The sequence below is a fragment of the Clarias gariepinus genome, chromosome 23 (assembly GCF_024256425.1).
Source record: "Clarias gariepinus isolate MV-2021 ecotype Netherlands chromosome 23, CGAR_prim_01v2, whole genome shotgun sequence".
NCBI lineage: Eukaryota > Metazoa > Chordata > Actinopteri > Siluriformes > Clariidae > Clarias > Clarias gariepinus.
This window is the reverse complement of record NC_071122.1, coordinates 13,495,857-13,508,676: the sequence shown is the minus strand read 5'-3', so window position 1 is coordinate 13,508,676 and position 12,820 is coordinate 13,495,857. Positions and strand designations below refer to the sequence as shown.

Genomic DNA, 12,820 nt, shown 5'->3' with positions numbered 1-12,820 from the left:
TCAACAGGTCTGGCAGTAAACAGGCATGGTGTGGCAAGTAAAATATAACTGTGCTTTTCAAAAATCACAATTCGTTCATCATGTGGCATGGGGGCCTGGTAGTTTTTTTTTTTTTTTTCTTAATGAATGAAAGCACATTTGAAAACTGCATTTTGTCGAGTTATCTTTGTATAATATTAAAATTAGTTTGATGATCTGAATCATTTAGGTGTGACTAACATGCAAAAAACTAAAGATTCTGGAAGGAGGCAAATACTTTTTCATGGCACAATGTGTATGTGTATATAAAATCAGGTTCTGTTACTGTTCCAAACAAACTTGGCAAATAATTAGTTCCTACCACACAGAACGCTGCGTCTGACTATGAATTAATAGTTTAAACCACCTGCAGGATATTAAAGGAACAGCAATATTTTATCACTTTAAATGCAAACATAAGTAAATAAAAAAAATATTTTCTCCAGCATCTCTATATATTATGTGAAGTAGTGGAGTACCATGTTATACCATAGTATAAATAAAAATATATAGTCCTTGTAGTATAATTTAGAATGAAATAGTTGAAGTGGGGAGTGATATGGTTAGGGCTTAGGGCCGTTGAGGTTAGTTTTAGGCAGAGGTGTTGCATTATTTAGCACTTTTCAAGCAGTTCTCATGTCAAAATCCCCATGTCTTCCTCTGTGTAATTCTTGGTTGTTCTTTTTGGATTAGCATCCTGCTCTGTTTACACACCTCTCATAATTTATTGATGTTTCCTGCATTGATCGTCTCCTCCTGTTTGGCTAATGAGCAGCTCATACTTTACCTTTACAAAACCCCTATGTGATTAGAACTAATTAGAGACTGCTCCGTTATCTCAGCCATAATTAGGGCTCTAGTCTTCCTATAACCATCCTGCTCTCTCTTTCATACACATGTACACATATACTGTAGAAACCTCCTCACTTTGGGAGTGGTGAGACATCAGAATGTAAGCAATGCATGATTCACTAATCACTTAAGTCTCATTTGCGTCATCTCTCATTTTTTTCGACATTGATGAATTAATTTTTTTTTCGCATAACTTTTTAAATGAATAGCCAAAGCAAGCACAAAAGCAGTAGTGACCCTATTATGAACCATGGTACATTTTTAGAGATTAAAACACATTAGACCAGAATATTAAAATATTATATTGATATTAAAAGTAATATTATAAACCTTCATGTATATTGTCTCTGTCATTTAATTAGCTAACAGAATGGATAAAAAGCCATGCAGTGATAACATGAATGCACTCAGCCTGCTATTAATAGAGTTTGTATGGTTTTATCTCTTTTATCTTAATTTATTTTCCAGGCTGTATTTTTTTCCTCTTCTTTCTTTTATTCATGCTTTTCCTGGTGGGTATCACAGTGGTAACAGGCGAAGTTAGTCAGTCCAGACTTCTCTGTCCCCAGCCACAGATTCAACCCATGATGTGGGATCGTCAGAAGTTCCCAAAAGAGCTGTGAGATTTATTTGCTCCAGCAGGTTCTGCATTTGTTTTGTGGTTCCCAGCAAGAGCCAACCAGGGGTCAAATTCACCTACTTAAGGCATGTCTTTAGGCTGTGGGAGGAAACCGGAGTACCCGGGGGAAACCCATCAAAACCGGAGTACCCGGGGGTTTTCCCTCCTTGTTAAATGTATTCATTTATTCATCTTCCATACCGCTTATCTTGTGATCTTGTGGGCCTGGAGTCTATGGACACGAGGCAGGGTACACGCTAGACGGGGTGCCAATCCATTGCAGGGCACACAATTTTGCACAGTAACTTGCACACTATGGGCAAGTTGGAAAAAAAACAATCAGCCTAATATGCATGTTTTTGGACTGTGGGAGGAAAAACATGCATATTAGACTACCCAGAGGAAACCCACCATGCACGGGAGAACATGCAAACTCCATGCACACTGACCCGAACGGGACCGACCCTGGAGGTGCATAATGACAGTGCCAACCACTAAGCCACAGTGATGCTGAATTATTAAATTATTTTTTCAAATTAGATGTTAAACAATAGTCAATATATGACAGAGAGAATAGTTCATACCTTTTTATCAACTGTAGCCAGTCAGATAAAAATATATTTCAATATATTCTATTATATATAAAGGGATTCATTTTATGCATTGCAAAGGGAATGCCTCATTGTTCCATGATCTTTACATTTATTGTATAGCGGTAGTGTTAAATTTGCCAGCATGCTGGCAAAAAGGAGGTGTCTGTCATCCATGAAATTGCACTAATTATGGTTAGTACTTCATATAGTAGCCAATTACAATCCTTGACCCAATTGAGCGGGCTTTTTACTTCCTGAAGACAAAATTGTAAGATCGACTGACGGAACAATCAGCAGCAACTGAATTAGCTCCAGAGAGACAACTCGACATATGTTGACGTACATGGGTTCTAGATGCCAGACAGTCATTAAAGCTATTTCATCCAATTATTAAAAATAATTGCTTGATTGATTCATTTTAAAGCCATTGTAGTGGTTCACAAAAATAGAAAAATTGTCTATATGTCCATTTACTTATGGACCTGACAGTACATAATCTCCAGTAGTATGTACACACTGTTGAGTGACAACTTAATGGAAAAAAAAATATTGGTGTTAAAGCTGTTCTAGCAGCTTGTGCTAACACCTCACTGAGATATTTGATTTCCTTTAATGTATCACCTGTCTTTGTATAATAAATATTTTCATTTGTTTATTATCATTTCCTGCTCTGGGTATGTATAACACACACCAGGGGAAGTTCAGGGCATTCAATCCTCTTACTGTTATGTTTTTTATTCTTTTTGAGACTGCCCATAAAAAAACATATTTCTGTATAATAATAATAATAATAATAATAATCATCATCATCATCTTTTCAGAATGCCGAGGGGTTCAACATGAGCATCCCGATGCCCGGCCACCCTGTCAGCTTTTCGGAAGTGACGATGGCTCAGGCGCAGAAAGACGTGGAGCAGTTGGAAGCACTGATTTCAGCACATGACGTCGTCTTCCTCCTCATGGACACACGGGAGAGTCGATGGCTCCCCACCGTCATCGCAGCCAGCCAGAGAAAGGTATTTTAACTTTCACAGGTCTTGGTAACACACCAGTGAAAAAGTGAATGCATGCTTTTGTTGACTATAATTGCTTTCACTCTATAATTTGTCGCACCATTTAGAGTTCCTAAGAAATCTTACAGTACAAAAATAGTGTATATAGAAGAACAAAGAGACAGTACAGGCGGTTTAGGTCATTTCTTGTGATTTCCAATCTTCAGAAAAGTTACAGTAGAATCATTACTGTATTTCATTCTTAAATAACCCCTAGTCTTAACCAATCTGCTCCTCCAGCTTGTAGTAAATGCAGCACTCGGGTTTGACACCTTTGTTGTAATGAGGCATGGCCTTAAGAAACCCAAAGGCTCAGGAGCTGGAGACTCCAGTCCTTCATCATCCTTGTCCGCATCAGACTCATCTTCAGCATCCACACCAGCGACACCAGGTAGGACAGATGGGACCGGTGAATAATTCATTCAGTAATTCATAATTTTCTTTCCTGTTGATTAAATTTGACAGACAGTAAATAAAAGCTCTGCTCAGTGTGTATCATCATATATTTTTAAATACATCAATGTTTGAAGAGTGTGCACGGTTCTGTTTTTAATGAATGAATCAATGTTGTGAGTACTGACATAATGGTTTGTCAAATTTTAAATGGTTGTACTCATTAAAAATCTATCAGTGAAACTAGTGTTTCAGTGATGACTCTCAGGGCAACCATTTTACTAACATTATGCAATTTTCTCGTCAATCACTTCATTCATTCAGTCAGCAGGTCTACGTTTATATTTATTTATTCTGCAAAAATGAGCATACTGATGCACTGGACAAGTCCATGACATAAACATGGAGAAAAGCATGAGCTTTAGTGGTGCTTGGCGATATGATCTTAAATCAATTGTACAATAAAATCAACATTTTACCTTGATTATGATTAATGATCTTTGTTTTTTATGCACTCAGTGAACAAGGTTTGTATTGTAAATATGCTTAATATTAAAGCTGGGATATTCCTTTTTTATTATAAAGTTCTCATTAGATGCGGTAGTATGTTGGTAAGGGGACAAAACATAAACACACACACACACACAGTAGGGAAAGTATTAACAAAATAAAAAAAAAAACCTAACAGAATTAAAATAATAATAATAATTGACATCGGCAGAATTATGTCATTCAGAATTTTGGCTTAAATTCATTTTCAATTAATTTCCAAGCTTTAGTGGTAAGCACTGTTGCCTTGTACCTCCAGGGTCAGGGTTCGATTTCCACCTTGATTTATGTGCATAGAGTTTGCATGTTCTCCCCGTGCTTGGTGGGTTTCCATCGCGTACATCGGTTTCCTCCCACAGTCCAAAGACATGCAAATTAGGCTAATTGCCGTTCCCAAATTGCCTGTAGTGTGTGTTTGTGCCCTGCGATAGTTTGGCACCCTCTTTAGGGTGTACCCTGCCTCATGCCCTAAGTCTCCAGGCCCCCTCTGCGACCCTGTACACATGATAACCGACATAGACAGTGAGTAAGTGAGTGAGTAAAGGAGTAATTGCCGTAGCTGTAATCTCTAACTATATGTACAAGATGCTTGTTACTGTAAACAAAGTGGTTAAAAACATGTACCCCTGGCACAAACAAACTAATTAAATTGTCTGTGTGATATACTGTGTGTTATGTTAACCTCAAAGGATAAACATTTGGAAGCGTTATTATAAACACGAAGGGGTTGTGACTTGCTGACCATTTAAGAGCTGTATTATAACTCTTGTTATTTAATCCCTATATAAATGGCTGCAGGGTATGTGTGTTATTTTAACCTCATAAATTAACTTTTGGAGCCGCCTTAGGCTTTTTCACTTATATTAAAAAAGAATATTTGAAAGCCAATATAATGGAAAAGATACATTCAATTTGATTTTATTTTATTTATATAGCCTGTTTAACAATGGTCATTGTCTCAAAGCAGCTTCACAAAATTAAAAGGAGATTATGGAAATGTGTAGGAGCAAGTAAAAATGTGTCTAGATCATAATAATTAGATTGTCCCTGATGAGCAAGCCAGGGGTATATACTTGATTAGTAGAGCAAAGTGTCATAAAAGAATGTCATAACTGCTTGGCTTAAAAGGGCAAAACCTAACAGCGCTAAATTGTAGCGATGGAGAAGACAGCATTGATATTCAAGTCATCTCTCAGGGGCATGCTTAGATGTTTGAAAGAGAAGGGGACATGCATGACCTGAGCCATTGTGACTGACTAACACAGCAAAGCAGTCCATTCATTTCATTTATAATAAACAGTCAGGGACAATATTAGCCATGAAAATCCTTTATAACTGATATTAAATTAACTCGTTAGTTACTTTGGATTGAGGAGACATGCACGGGAGAATTGTTTTACGATTTTTGCCAAGGAATTGCAATGAATTCACAAATCGCCATGTAAGAAGTCATACCGGGTGTGTTGTGGTGACCAGTATCTGCATGATCTGCAGGTATGGGCCTTGCTGGCATGAACTTTACATTTTTTCACCATGCTTAAAATATTTATGTTATACAGTATCCATGGCATTTTATGAACTGTGTGTCCAATGTCGTCCTCTGTATGTTTTCATAAGCCTGTCCGTAGTCTTTCTTGACTGTATTCGATCTGAGGCATTGCAGTAACACCCAATCAAATGGGGGCAAAAACTTATGTAAACTTAAAATTTTTCTGTCATTTTTTGTTGATTTAATAACCGCTTTCAAATTTATATACCGCATATATACACAGACATTTTGATATTTTGGGCTTCATCATGTACCTGTGCGGGATGGGATAACATACTCATGCAGTACAGTAGGCATTATACTGTACATTGTGGGTGCTTAATTTTTTTTTACTTTCTCTCTTGCCATGACGAGCCCAGCATCAAGCTGGAATCATAAAACTGAATCAGTCCGCAAGCACGATGATAAAAAATGGCTGAATCCCAATGGACAAAAGGCGTCATTATGGAAAAAAATATTTCTCAGCTTCTATTTACATTTGAACAAAAAGTCCCATGTCCAAAATGATTCATGCCCTTTGCAAACTGTTACAGTCTATGGGGAAATCCAAAGTTCTATACCATTCCAAATAGTCCAGTGGGAAGCTCATAAATACCGAATCAATGCCACATAGTATCACAGGGTATTGTGTATTGTGTATTGGTGTTTGAAACATTCTTTATTAGTAATTGCTGTCAACTCTGAGAGTTGAGCTATTTTTCTAATGGGTGTAGCCACCTATACACTCAAGCGTGTCTGATTGACATTCCTCTATCTGAGAGTCTCACACTCCTGTGGTGAGAAAGATTTAACCACTAGGGTGCAAGCGGTGGGAATAGTGTTTGTTTAACTCCACATGTACCGACATACATAAGGAAATAAATACATTTCATGCATGAAAGCTGTATGAAAGACAGATACATAATGAGACTTGTGATTAGTGGGAGTGAATTTCACTGGTGAACAAAATTCTGCTCAAGTACCGGTGGACCTGAAATGTCACCAATTATACAATCTTTGTACTGCAGATTCTGGTCCACAAGATCAACATTAAACTCATTACAAACCAATCATAGATTTCATTTCCCTTGAGCTTTAAGCAATTTACTACCAAGTCAGCTCTATAATTAGATATGCCTCCCATCTATCCCCTTTAGGAGGGTTTACATTCGGGAATAAAATAATTATTCTAGAAAAAAAAAGAGCTATACATCCAAAGTTTGGGGTAGATGATCAATAAAATCTAATGAACGCAGATTATTTTTATGATATTTCTGCGTAAATTTTTTAAAGATTATGGTAAACACAATGTAACTGAAGCATGTTTTCCATTTAAAATGTATGTTTCGGTGTTGATTAAGGTGTGATCAAGCCATTCATGATTTCCTGATAAACTAGGGCACAAATAAGAGGTGACACACAAAAAATGCCCTAAGTCCTAATACCCCAAAATACCATCAGTCAACATGGGAAAGACAAAAGCACACAAACTAAATAAGAGAGAAGTGTGTTGACCTTCATAATTTAAGGCAATGGGAATAAATATAACTACTTGCCTGAAGATGCACATTTCTACTATTAGGGCAATAATTAAAAAATTAATGGGGCAATATAAAAAGTGAATGTCAAATGGAACTGTTACAAACTTCCTGAAAGAGCAACCAACAAATGTTTAGAGTGGCAAAAAGAGAAAATAATAAGTAATATTGGATTTATATTTAATGTTTTTGTTTTATTTAAAATTGTATATGACTGTTCATATTTTCAGGGACATCTCTGTTCTCCAACATACCTGGCCATCGACTAGGCTGTTACTTCTGCAATGATGTTGTTGCCCCTGGAGATGTGAGTTTTCATGTTTCCTTTAACAATCTGATTTCTGATTTGGTGCCATCTATCTAAAATCCAAAATCCATCCATCATTTCATCCATCCTTCCAATGAATTGTATTTTTTCTAGCCATAGATTTATCCATGCATTTGGCTAAAATTTCTATAAAGGATAATCCTGTCATCCAAAAAAATGCATTACTCCAAAAAAGTCCATTCTATTCATTCTTTCATCTTTTTATCCATCCATCCATTCAACTATCCCCATCTCTGTCTCCATTTATCCAGACATTCAAACCCATCCATTCATTAAATCATTTCAATTCCATCGGTCTATTCAACCATTTAAAAAACTATTTAATCCCATACATTCATATAGGTAATTTTATTCATAATTAGTTGTCTAAATAATTAATTTGTGAAATTTTATTAGTTAAATGTATGAAAAATGCGAAATTTAAGATTTTTGGATAAAAAGACTTTTTTTCTTTCATCTAGTCAACCAGAGACAGGACTCTGGACCAGCAGTGTACAGTGAGCCGGCCTGGATTGGCCATGATTGCCGGAGCTCTGGCTGTTGAGCTGATGATCTCCATCCTACAGCACTCAGAGGGGTGAGAGCAACATCACGGTCACACGTAGCAGTCTCAGTCTGTCTCACAGTCTCCCAGCTCAGTCATGTTCCAATAAAATAAAAACAGTACCTAAATAGAAACATACTATTCTTGTATAACATACTGTGCAAAGTCGTACACAAACTTTGTTTATTATTTATTTATTTGGGTACAGACTTAGTCATAGATGTTTATTTTATGATTTCATTATTAGAAAACTGTGCAAAAGGTCATCACACCAATTATTGACTTTGTTCCATTAATTACTGAATTTTATAGTAATTTTATAGTATATATTATTTTGAAAAAGTTGAGACTTTTACGAAGACATCCTTGCTCTGCAGCAGTTATTTGCAAATGCCTAATCCTACAAAACACACACACACACACACAAGCCACTTCATTTGGTACACCTTGCTAGTAAAAGGTTAAACCCCCAGCCTTAGTTCTTCAGATATTCAGATATTTTAAATTCCTTTGAGATTTTATTCTGTGTTGACGTGACAGCATCAAGCAGCTGCTACAGATTTGTCGACTGCATGCGAATCTCACGTTTCACCACATCCCGATATCTGGTGACTGTTTAGACCATCTTCAAGAAACCAGCTTCAGATCATTTTAGCTTTGTGACATGTTGTTTTATCCTATGGTCATAACGGAATAGACATGGTCAGCAACAATACTCAGGTAGGCTGGGGCATTAAAACAAATCCTAAGGGGCTCAACATGTGCCAAGAAAATATATCCCTACATCTTTATGCCGCCAAATCCTGCCTGAACTACAAAGCAGGATGGATCTCTGCTTTGATGACGTTTTCCCCAAATTCTGACTCTAACTTTCGAAATGTCGCAGCAGAAATCGAGACTGGTCAAAACAGGCCATAATTTTCCAATATTCCATTGTCAGCCCTTGTCCACTCTTGGCACCAATGTGAATTGTAGCTTCAGTTTGGCTGTTCTTTGCTGACAGGAGCCACCCGATGTGGTCTGTTCCTGCTGCTGCTGTAGCTCATCTGCTTCAACGTGTTGCATGTTCAGAGATGCCCTTTGGCATACTTCGGTTGTAATGACCAGTCTGTCCATTCTCTTCTGACCTCTGGCAGCAACAAGGCATTTTTTTTCCCCCAGAGAACTCCCTCTCACTGAATAGTTTCTCTTTTTTAGACCAATCTCTGTAAACCCTGGAGATGAATGTGTGTGACAATCCCGGTAGATTAGCAGTTTCAGAAATACTTGCAGCAGCCTGTCTGGCAAAAACAACCATGCCACGTCCAAAGTCACTTAAATCCCTTTCCTTCCCCTTTTCAGATGCTGGGTTTGAACTCCAGCAGAATGTCTTGACCATGACTACATACATGGCCAAATGCATTAAGTTTTGAGTCAGACAAGTGATTTACAAGTGTTAACAAGAAGCTGAACAGTTCGGTGAGGTGGCTGGTGAATGTATATCACTTTATAATAAATCTTATAAAGAAGAACACTCTAGCACATGGGGACCACTGAGAAAGAATGTTATGTTTATTTAGCATATTTTGCAAATGACAAAAATGAGCAATTTACTCTTAAGAAGTCATAAGAGGGTGGACATGTTGCGCTTTATCACATCAGTCCAACATTCAACAAAATCCCAGGAAAATGGTACTGTAAACTAAACAGTGATACTTACTGTTTCTTTCATTACAACAAATGTCTGCTGTTTTCTGACAGTCTTGTGACTTTATTAGGGTAGCAGAGGGGATAGTTAATTCAATTACACAAACTAATTAAAAAGATTTGAGCACTAAGGATTAATTAATCACAGAGAAAAAGGCTTTTGAATAAAGCTATATAACAATAATACAAATGTTAAAAATTAGTTTGATTCATCTTGCTGGTATTTATTACTGAATGAAAAAAATATGAACATTTCACTTGATTGCACTAAAATCAGAGTCTTTAAGGTTGGCTCATTGTGTTCTGAAGTTGAGCAGCATTAACTATAAAGAAAGAAAAGGGTTTTTGAGATTGGTGTTAGTTCAAGTTTTACACCACATTCACGGTAATAAGTCTCACAAATGGCACGGAATAATAGAAATGACTCATCTCACATTGCCGCAGAGCTAGCTAGAAGCATGTAGCTGAAAAAAATGAGTTCTGGCAAAAATCCTTTATGCAGTGATGTGAAGAATGACTGCCTGCCAGGCATTGTTTGGTGTTTGGACAAAAACGGCAGGATTTTAAATCCCTTTTCTGTATCTTATAATTTTGTTAACATTTTTATTTTTACTGCAACATAAGCTTGTTTGCAGTCGCAGTAAGGGGTATGTATTGCAAAAAAAAATATCCTGGTAATTGAAGATTGCAATCCCACATGCATCTACAGTTTTGAGCCTTTTGCAATAGTGATGCCTGCTAACTGATTTATTGAAACAAAATGTTAGTCTACATGCTACTAATAAATCTGTCTGTCTTTTTTTTTTTTTTTGCAAAAATGGTAGCATGTGGGTTATTTATTCTTATACAAGACAAGTATTTGATGGAAGTGGAAAGTTTTTGTTTAACTGAAATAATAGTCTCAGTGCATAAACTGAGAGTTAAAATCCTCTAGATAAAAAGCTTAATCTATAACATTTTTTAATGTAATTACAAGAAACAACTGTTTACTTTGTCAGTTCATTTATGGACAGAATATTTCATGTACATCGTTTCCAAAAAGCTGTTTAGGGATGTTGCTGTGTTTTTTATATCTAATTGTAAAACTCTGTCTAGCCATATTTAAAAAATATGAACTTTAAAGTTTATTAATTACAAATACAATTTGAATTACAATAGTGATGTTACGAGAGTCTTTCTATCACAAAACAAGACTACTTTAAAGTTAATGCTAGTAAGTCTCATTATATAATACATCATCCTGTAAAACAGTAAGTCCCTGACTTATGAACATCCGAGTTACAAATTTCTGCAGGTACACATGTACCACGGATCTACTACCATTCGTAGATGCGAAAAATTGCTGAAGTAGCTCAAGTGTATTGTACACAAAAATAGACACTGCAGTGCACCAGATACCAATATATACAATTATATACAATATTTTCAGTGTGTAAATGAATGTGTAAAATATCCAAAGACTATTAACCTATAAATCTGCCCCGATGGTAAATCCTGTAATAATAATTTCGGAAAAATCCTTACAGTCTAATATAGCTTTTACTGTGGTTTTATGGTACTCTACGATTTTACTTGCAGTGTTAGGCACCGTGAGTGACCGCCTGATGTTTCGTGAAAGATTTGAAACGTAACTGCAAAAACTCGAGGTGATTGAGACAAATCGTACTTACGGCCTCTGCGTGAAACCAAGCTGACTTTCCATAGGTGAGATAGGGGTGAAAGACTCACTTTGTTGGACTTGTGAACGAATTCGACTTATGAACGTGCTCCCTGCTGTATACACTGTATGTATATTTTCTCTGTTAATCCTACTGCAGATATTTCATTTAAATTAAATGTAACACACCAGTTGACATCTAAAGTAACACCAGACAATATTAATATTGTTGCCTATACAGTTAAAAAAGACATTGCATACATCAGAAAAATGCTAACTGTATTTATTTTAATAAAAATATTTCTTAAAAAAGTAAGGCCTTGCAAAGAAATCAAATAGGGATATTGCTAAAATTACTGGAATTGAGTTGACCCTTTAAGACATGCCATAGAAGAGTTCTGGCAGAGTGTATCTTTTAATATTTATATGTATTTATACATGCTATAGTGTCAGTTTTTGGAACATTTTTAGATCCCATACATAAATGCCAATTTTACACCCTCAACCTTTAAGGCTATATATGAAATAAAGTATTAACTAGATTAATTGCTTAAAGGTGCAATAACAACAACATGAAAATAATTTTTTTCCTGTACTTTTATAAATACAGAGGTGCCACAAATGTCAACCTAAACTTTGGTAATGCAAGAAATTTGCAGAAATTGTTATTGAGTCAAGATTTTCTTACAAAGAGTGTTCATTACGACTAAACTGAAGAGGAAGGCAAAACTATACATAACACATGAACACACAGCACAGGGAGTCTGGAGCAGATGAGCAGCCAGGGAATTCGTCATCCTCCTCAGTGAATATTCCCACCAAAGCATCTGGGTCTGTGTACTTTTGCTTGTAAGTGTCCCTGCGTCTGTACGCCACTGCGTATGTGAGGACGGTTTAGTTTTATTTATGCATGCAAAAATGTAAATGACATGGAGATTAGGCTAATTGACTTTCCCCGAATTACCTGTAGTGTGTAAATGAGTGTGTATGTTTTCCCTGTGATGGATTGCCACCCTGTGCAGGGTTTACCCTGATTCATGCTCCAAGTCTCCTGGGATAGACTCCGGGCTGTCTGTTACTCTGTACATAGGATAAAGCAGTATAGATGATATGCAAGTGATTAGGTTTGAGTGAGTAGTAAGCTCATTTTTCTAAAAGATTTTTTTTTATTTATTTATTTCTATAGTTTGCTCTCAAGATAAAGCATGTCATGGTTGAAACTGGACAGCAAAAAGTAGATGATAGTAAAATGGCCAAAACATTGTGGTTTTTTATAACATACAGTTAAAATCTTTTTTTTTTTTTTCTACTGTTTCTTTCTGTATTCATAACCGTTTTTTTTTTTTTTTTTTTTTTCTTTCAACCAGGCTGTGATGTTTTTAGCTTTAGGATGTGTGGTAAGTTGAGAGAAAAGAGAAAGAAAGAGGGATGAGACTTACTCTCAGACAGTCAAAAAACGGATT

General features: G+C 36.3%; 1 protein-coding gene across 3 annotated transcripts in view; it reads left to right on the top strand.

Moving 5' to 3' along the window:
- atg7 (ATG7 autophagy related 7 homolog (S. cerevisiae)) overlaps window positions 1-12,820 on the top strand; it is a 110,127-nt gene that overhangs the window by 34,585 nt on the left and 62,722 nt on the right. For all 3 annotated transcript variants that reach the window (XM_053484627.1, XM_053484628.1, XM_053484626.1), the window contains exons 13-16: window positions 2,904-3,098; window positions 3,375-3,525; window positions 7,373-7,449; window positions 7,932-8,047. In XM_053484627.1, coding sequence (XP_053340602.1) covers window positions 2,904-3,098; window positions 3,375-3,525; window positions 7,373-7,449; window positions 7,932-8,047 — 539 coding nt within the window. The remainder of the gene's footprint in view (window positions 1-2,903; window positions 3,099-3,374; window positions 3,526-7,372; window positions 7,450-7,931; window positions 8,048-12,820) is intronic.